The 8,723-nt window shown below is 37.4% G+C and overlaps 1 protein-coding gene across 1 annotated transcript in view; it reads right to left on the reverse strand.

Annotated features, from left to right (window-relative positions):
* BRD7 (bromodomain containing 7) overlaps positions 1 to 8,723 on the reverse strand; it is a 199,835-nt gene that overhangs the window by 93,269 nt on the left and 97,843 nt on the right. Inside the window, exon 5 of the mRNA XM_006876865.1 lies at positions 1,493 to 1,637. Coding sequence (XP_006876927.1) covers positions 1,493 to 1,637 — 145 coding nt within the window. The remainder of the gene's footprint in view (positions 1 to 1,492; positions 1,638 to 8,723) is intronic.

The raw sequence follows: 8,723 nt of genomic DNA on the forward strand, positions 1-8,723 counted from the left end.
ATTATATATATACACTATATATATATATATACATACACACTTAAAACTGATAATAATGAAATTAAATATTGATATTCTTCATGAATCTCAGCTGATCATGGATTTAAAAAGAAAAAAGAAAAAAAAGACAAAGTAAAGATACTGTAATTAACTGTTGTTGTTGCTGTTAATTGACATTGAGTCAGTTCCGACTCAGCAACCACGTATAGGGTCTGGTGTGTTTGAACTGCAGACTTTACAGTTAGCAGTCCTATGCTTGCTTATACTACAGCACCATACTAGGACTTCTGTAATTAATTAGGGCCTAGATCAAGAGAGCTCTACCGTGCTCAAGTAGAAAAAATAAAGGTAAAATTGTTAAGTGCCTTAGAGTCAGTTTCAACTCATAGCAATCTGCATAGGGTTTTCAATGCTTTAAATTTTTTGTGGAAGCAGAAAGCCTCATCTTTTTTCTGCAGAATGGCTGATGGGATAGAACCACCAACCTTGAGGTTTGCAGTCCAGTGTTACCCAAACCTATAGTGATTTTCATACAAAGCAAATTTTAAAAATCATATAGGTTTTTCTATTTAGGAGACTAAAACAAAGTATATTTATGATATCAATACGTAACAAGAGTCTAACAGTGGAAAGAACTTTTAAACTATAACATTACTAAGTGCCGTCAAGGGGGTTCTAACTCGTAGCGACTCTGTACATGGTTTCCAAAGCTTTATATCTCTGAGAGAGCAAAAAGCCTCATCTTTCTTCCAAGGAGTAGTTGGCGTGCTCGAACTGTGGACCTTCTGGTTCGCAGTTTAGTGGATATTGCATAGAGTCAACACGCTTCCAATTATAACATTAGGGATATACATTATCGTGGGGCTCACATGTTCTGTACTAGAAAGGTGGGTTTCTTTGTTTTGTGTTTTTCCTCCCCCTCTTCCTCCTTAAAGCTAAAGAAATTATTCTCAACAAATATAGTTTAAGTGAACTCAAGGAGCAACTGACTTACTTCAAACTAGAAAATGCAACTAAACTGCCACTCAGTATTTTGAGACAAGCCAGTTTGTTCTTTATTTTATGTTGAGAAATAGAAAAAAAATCTACGCTAATTACACTTTCATTAAAATACCAATTTTACTATTAATGAGAAGTCAAAAATCTATCACCATTGCTCTGTTTAAAAGAGCAGAAAAATACTTTTTAGAATACACGTGAAACTCAAAATTTCACTACAAACAAAACAATATACAGCAGACGAATTATTTCATTTGGTTTCCTATCACTGAGCTCATAAACTGTTTTCTAAGGGAAAAACACAAATACTTTATATATTAAAATAAACTTAATTCTTTGTGAAATAAAAGGTCAATCAAAAATATTCTGTATATCGGTCGGTCTCTGGATTTTCACCGAGTTTTGCTCTCAAGTGAATATAGATATGAGGAGTTTAGTTTTATGTAAGAGTTCAGTCTAGTTCAACAATCAAAATATAAATAATTATAGTTACCTTTAGTTCTTCTATGGACTGGTAGTCATTGTTCTTAATCTTTTCTTTCATGGTACTAAAATCCATTGGGTGTTTAATAATCATGGAGTAGCCAGGAGCAATAAAATCAGTGACAGGAAATGAAAAGAAAGCACTTGGGTCTTTTCTGTGAAGACATGAAAAAGTAATTTTACATTTTATTTTTTCCACAAGCAAATCTACTACTTATGTCTAGAAGTCAGAGAAAGCTCTTTAGATATAGAGTCTTTAGCAAGCTACCGTGTTTTTCACTAAAATTAGAGGGAAGATTTTAAAGACTATTTAATAACAAAGTTAGAATATTTTACACACTAGCTGATCCTTAACACAGAGAACTTTTCTTTTTAAATATGCAGTCTGTTCAATTAGTAGTACCTCCTACTAATTACTTAGGCACTGTAGGATAAGCATTGGACCCCTAACCTCATGGTGCTTCAAACCCACCACCCGCTCCTCAGAAATCCTATCTAGAGTCATTATGAGTCGTAACCAAATCGAAGGTAGTTACCATTACCACCTCCTATAAATTGGAAAAATGAAGCAAAGATACCTAAGACTACCAGCCAAATACAGAATCCTGGTGTGGCACTGTGGGTTAAAGCACTGAACTGCAAAGTCGGTCTGAACCACAAGGTTGGCAGTTCAAGCTCAATGGCCATTCCTCAGAAACCCTATACAAGGTTGCTAATGGGTTGGAACTGATTTGGTGGCACTTAGTAACAAAAACAACCAACCAAATGAATTTCTGGTGTGGCACTGTGGATCAGTACTGGACTTAGAACTACAAGGTCAGCAGTTTATCCCACCATCTGCTCATCAGAAACCCTATACAGGGTTGCTATGAGTTGGAACCAACTCGACGGCACATAGCAACAACTACCATCAATTCAAATTTACACACCACTAAAGCTAGTGAGGATGAAATAGATGAATTCTGCCAACTTCTTCAATCTGAAATTGATCAAACATGCAATCAAGATGTATTGATCATTACTGGTGAATAGGAATAAAAAGGTTGAGAACAAAGAGGAAGGATCAGTAGTTGGAAAATATGGTCTTGGTGATAGAAATGATGCTGGAAATGGCATGATAGAATTCTGAAAAAGCAATGATTTGTTCATTTCAAAAACGTTTTCCTTAGATAGCATAACAGATGGAACCCGCAGAAATCAAACTGACTACATCTGACGATGGAAAAGCTCCATATCATCAGTGAAAACTAGGCCAGGGGCAGATTGTGGAACTGACCATCCATTGTTCATATGCAAATTCAAACTGAAGCTGAAGAAAATGAAAACAAGTCCACAAGAACCAAAATATGACCTTATATATATACCACCTGAATTTAGAGATCATATGAAGAACAGATTTGATACATTAAACACTAAAGACAGAAGACCAGAAGAGTTGTGGGATGACATCAAGAACATCATACAGGAAGAAAGCAAAATGTCATTCAGAGGACAAGAAAGAAGAAAAAGGTCAAAATGGATGTCAGAAGACACTGAAACGTGCTCTCCAGCATAGAGATGCTAAAGCAAAGGAAGCAATGAGGAGGTACAAGAGCTGAACAGAAAATTTCAAAGGTCAGCTCAAGAAGACAAAGTCAAATATTACAAAAAATGCATAAAGACCTGGAGTCAGAAAACCAAAAACACGCTCAGCATTTCTCAAGCTGGGGGAACTGAAGAAAAAAATTCAAGCCTCCACTTTCGTTAATGAAGGTTTCTCTGGGCAAATTATTGAATGATGCAGAAAGCATCAAAAGAAGACGGAAGGAATTACAGAGTCACTGTACCAAAAGGAACTGGTCAATGTTCAAACTGATTCAATAGGTAGCATATGATCAAGACCAATGGACTAAAGGAAGAAGTTCAAGGTGCATTGAAAGAATTGGCAAGGAACAAGGCACTGGGAATTAATGGAATCAAAATTGAAATCTTTCAAGAAAGTGAGGTGGCACAGGAGGCACTCACTCATCTCTGTCAAGAAATTTGGAAGACAACTATCTGGCCGACTGATTGGAAGAGATCTGTACTTGTGCCCATTACAAAGAGAGGTAACCCAACAGAATGCGGAAATCATTGCACAATATCTTTGATATCCTATGCGAATAGTTTTACTAAAGGTAATACAGAAACGGCTACAAACATACATTGACAGAGAACTTCCAGAGGTTCAAGCTGGATTCAGAAGAGGATATGGAACAAGGGATATCACTGGTGACTTCAGATGTATCTTGTCTGAAAGCAGAGACTATCAGAAAGATGTTTACCTGTGCTTTATTGACTATGCAAAAGCTTTCGATTGTGTGGATCATGACAAACTATGGACAACATTGTGAAGTACGAATATTCCGGAATCGTTTAAAATTAAGAAAGATGTGTGACAGGGTTGTATTCTTTCACCATACTTATTCAACCTGTATGCTGAGCAAATAATCTGAGAAGTTGGCTTATATGAAGAAAAATATGGTATCAGGATTGGAGGAAGACTCAAACTTGTTTGTGGAAAGTGAAGAGGACTTAAGATATGTACTGACAAAGATCAAAGACCACAGCCTTTGGTATGAATTGCATCTCAATGTAAAGGAAACAAAAATCCTCCCTACTAGACCAATAAACAACATTCTTATCAAAGGAGCAAAGTTTGAAGTTGTCAAGAACTTCACTCTTCTTGGATCAACTATCAACACTCATGGAAGCAGCAGTCAAGAAATCAAACAACGTATTGCATTAGGCAAATCTGCTGCACGAGACCTTTTTAAAGTGTTGAAGAACAGAGATATCACCTTTAGGACTAAGGTTCACCTGACCCAAGCCATAGTAATTTCAATAACCTCATATGTATGTAAAAGCTGGACAGTGAATAAGGAAGATGGTAGAAGAATTGATGCTTTTGAGTTATGGTGTTGGAGAAGGATATTGAAAGTGCCATGGGCTGCCAAAAGAACCAACAGATCTGTGTTGGAAGAAGTACAGCCAGAGTGCTCCTTGGAGGCCAGGATGGCCAAACTTCATCTCTCATACTTCAGACATGTTGTCAGGCGGGACCAGTTGCTGGAGAAGAATTCCAGTTTGGTAAGGTGGTGGGTCAGAGAAAAAGAGGAAGACCCACAGTGAGATGGATTGGCAAAGTGGCAGCATCAATTGGCTCAAGCATGGCAACAATTGTGAGGTTGGCCCAGGACCAGGCAATATTTCGTTCTATTGTACATAGGGTTGCTATGAGTCGGTACCAATTTGATGGTACCTAACAACAACCACCACCACCACCAATCAAATGTCTTGGTCTTTGGGAGACTAATCCTATATATTGTTACTAACAAAGAAAAGGCAAAAATGCATATCTGTAATTTCCATACTAAATTCTAAGATGCTTGGATTCCCAGTAAGCCACAGAATTCCTGCATCCATGAATTTAAGTATTTTTGCAATCAATGGATACAACTTATATTACATTAAAAAACCTGGTATTAATAAAGGTCTTCATAATACCCGTAACATTGAGAACCAGAGCTTTCTACTATAGTTTTTCAACTCTTGCTGTACAATAAAATCATCAGAGCTTAATAAAAAATTCTAATGTGTATGTGTTCGGAGAGGCACAACCTAGACCCATGATGTTAGAAAACATACGGTCCTGAATGTTTACGCCAATTTCTGGCAAGGTCAGTGGTCAAAAACCACCAGTTGCTCCTTGAAAACCCTATACAGGGTCACTGAGTCAGAACTGACTCAATGGCATTTAACATGTTTTCTTCAAAGAGATGCACATTTAAGTCACTGATCCATTTTGAACCAATTTCTATATATATGGTGTCAGGTGGGGGCCCAACTTCTTTCTTCTACATGTGAAAATCTTCTTGTCCCAGCAACATTGGTTAAAAAGGCTGTTCTTTATTCACTGAATGAACTTAGCATCCATATCAAAAATCAACTGACTAAACATAAATGGATTTAGTTTTGGAATCTCAGTTTTATTCCATTGGTCTATATGTCTATTACACCGTTCTGACTACAGAAGCTCTGTAGTATGTTTTGAAACCATGAAGTGTTGTTAGTTGTCCTACTTTCTTCTTTTTCAAGGCTGCTTTGGCTATTTGAGACCCATAATTCCCTATAAATTTAAGGATATATTTTTCTTTTTCTACAAAAAGTTTATTGGAATTTTGATAGGGATCACATTAAATATGTAGATGACAATATTGACATTTTAATATTAAGTTTTAGAGTCTATGAACATGAGCATGAGCTGTCTTCCCAGTAATTAGTTGGCTCTGTCGTATGACAAACCTAAGAAGAGAATGAAATGCTACTGACTCATGGCTGTGCCATCTTCATGATCATTGGTATGCTTGAAGCCACTATTGCAACTATTTTATCAATCCATTGCATTCAAGGGTACCCTTGTTTTCACTGACTTTACGCAACATAATACCTTTTTATGGCAACTGATCTGCTATGTCCAAAGTAAGTGAACCGAAGTCTCACAATCCTTGCTTTTCAAGGAGCATTCTGGATGCACTTCTTCTAAGATTGATTTCTTCATGCTTTTGAAAGTTCACGATACATTCAATATTTTTTACAAATATCACAATTTGAATGTATTAATTCTACTTCTGTCTGCCTTTTCTGTTGCCCAGCTTTCACATGCAAAGGAGGCATGGCTTGGGTCAGATGCACCTTAGTCAAGGTGACAACTTTGTTTTTTATAAATTTTAGAGATCTTTCTCAGGAGATTTGCTCATTGCCATGTCACTGTTTTCTTGACTATTTCCAAGGACACTGACTGTTGATCCAATTAGAATGACATTGTTTACAACTTCCATTTTTTCTCCATTTAACTTGATGTTTATTGGTCCAGTTAGGAAGCTTTTCATTTTCTTTACATTCAGGCATAAACCATACTGAAGGATGTAGTCTGTGATCTTCACCAGTAAGTGCTTGAAGCCTTTTCAGCAAGCCTGTGGCATTTTCATTATCAGCAAGCAAGGCTATGGCACCAAAATATTATTACTAACTCTTCCAGTTCTGATACTACCTTGCTGCTTTGTTGTTGTTAAGTGCCTTTAGTTGGTTCTGACCCACAGAGACCTGGTATAGAGTTTCTGAGGAGCAAATGGTGAGCTTGAACCATGGACCTTGCAGTTCAAACTGACTTTTCAGTCCAGTGCATTAACCCACAGTGTCACATCAGGACTCCTGAAGATGCTACCTTGCCACACACTTTTTCCAATTTTCAGGTCACACAGTATTCTCTTGTTTTGGTCAAACAACTATCTTTGGATTCACGTACAAATTCCACATGAGCACAACTAACAATTCTGGAATTCTCATTCTTTATCAAATAATGTTATGGTCCACACAGTAAGTTACCTTCATATTGTCAATACATCGGTAAATGTTTCTCTGGTAGTGTCTGCTTTCTGCCAAGATCCATCTGGCATCAGCAATGATATTGATATCCCTTGTTCACATCCCCTTCTTAATCTGGTTTAAACTTATGGCAGTTCCCTATTGATACACAGTTGCAACTGTTTTTTAATTAGCTTCAGCAAAATTTTGCTAACATCTGATTTTAATGATAGTTTGATAATTTCTAAAACTGATTGCCTGTCTTTGGGATGGGCATAAATATGGATCTTTGCCAGTCAGTTGGCAAGGTAAATGACTTGTAAGTTTCTTGACATGGATGAGTAAGTGCTTTAAGCATTTTATTCATTTAGAGAAACATCTCAATTACTATTCCATCAATTTTAGAAATCTTGCTTATCACTAATGCTTCCAGTATAGCCTGAAGTTCTTTCTTCAGTACCAGTGGCTCAAGATCACATATACTAAGTCCTGAAATATTTGAATGTCACCAAATCTTTTTGTACAGTAACCCTCTATCCTTCTATCTTGATATGTCCTTTTGTCACTCAGTGATGTAACTTGAATCTTGAATTTTCCCTTCGGTTCTTACAGCTTCAAAAATGCTGTGTCCATTCCTTTTTGATTTTCTAATTCCAGATCTTTGTACATTTTTTTTTTTTTGCCTCTACACCCTCTGCTCTGGATCTAGGCTGCCTCTTGAGAGCTTGTAAGCCAGTCACTTCTTGCCTTTGTAGGCACCCCCTCACACCATTTTTGGTAACGACTGTTCAAGTTACCCATCCCTGTCTACCCTGTGTATTGAGGGGGTGGGAATGATCCTCGCTGTAAAGATTTGTTCCCTCTTTTGTGCTACTGCATCCATACGTGTAGGTCAAGTTCATCAAATTGTATCAGATTACTCTTTCTATCCTCTTCTTTCTTCATCTTTGTACATTTGATCATAATACTTAATCTAGTCATTGCAAGTAGTATTGGCGTGGCATTGTAGGAAAAGCACTAGGCAGTTCATGGCAATGGTGGTGGTTAAAAGGAACCAGCCTCTGATCAGAAACCCTACATAAGGTTATGAGTTGCTACTGACTTGGTGGCATGGCATGTAGCCACAGTCTTCTGAAATCACCCTTTAAAATTTTTTCTTCAGGTTTTTCATTTCTTCATTTCTTGTATTTACTCTGTATACTCTGCACTTAAGATCAAATTTCAGAATGTTTCTGGCATCCAGTTTGGTCTTTCTTGTTTCCAGACTTAAAAAACCTTTTATTTTCTTCCTGTAAGACGCTCTTAATGTCTTTCATCAAACCAGGTGATACTTTGGCTCTTGTGAACTGGCTTTGATTTTCTTTAAATTGAATTTGCACATGCACCATTGCATGAGCCTATACTGAGCTTCTCCACTGTCTTTTTCAGAAACGTTGGAAATTTGATTCCTGTGTAATCCATGTGAGGTCCACGTGTATAGATTGTCACGTCTTTTATAATTTATTTCAGAAATGTTTTCTAGGTTGTAGTATAGAATTTATTCACCTTATTGGTTAAATTTACACCAAGAAATTCCTTCACACCAGAGACCACAAATTACCTGTTATTTTATCATACTGTGATGGCTTCCGTGTTGCTGTGATGCTGGAAGACATGCCATTGGTATTTTGAATGCCATCAGGGTCACCCATGGTGGACAAAACAGTTTCTGCTGACATTACAATTAAGACAGACTAGGAAGAAGAGGTCAAGCAGCGAGAACCTCGAGCAGCGAGAACCTCGAGCAGCGAGAACCTCGAGCAGCGAGAACCTCGAGCAGCGAGAACCTCGAGCAGCGAGAACCTCGAGCAGCGAGA

The sequence above is a fragment of the Chrysochloris asiatica genome, unplaced genomic scaffold, assembly GCF_000296735.1.
Source record: "Chrysochloris asiatica unplaced genomic scaffold, ChrAsi1.0 scaffold00422, whole genome shotgun sequence".
Classification (NCBI taxonomy): Eukaryota; Metazoa; Chordata; class Mammalia; order Afrosoricida; family Chrysochloridae; genus Chrysochloris; species Chrysochloris asiatica.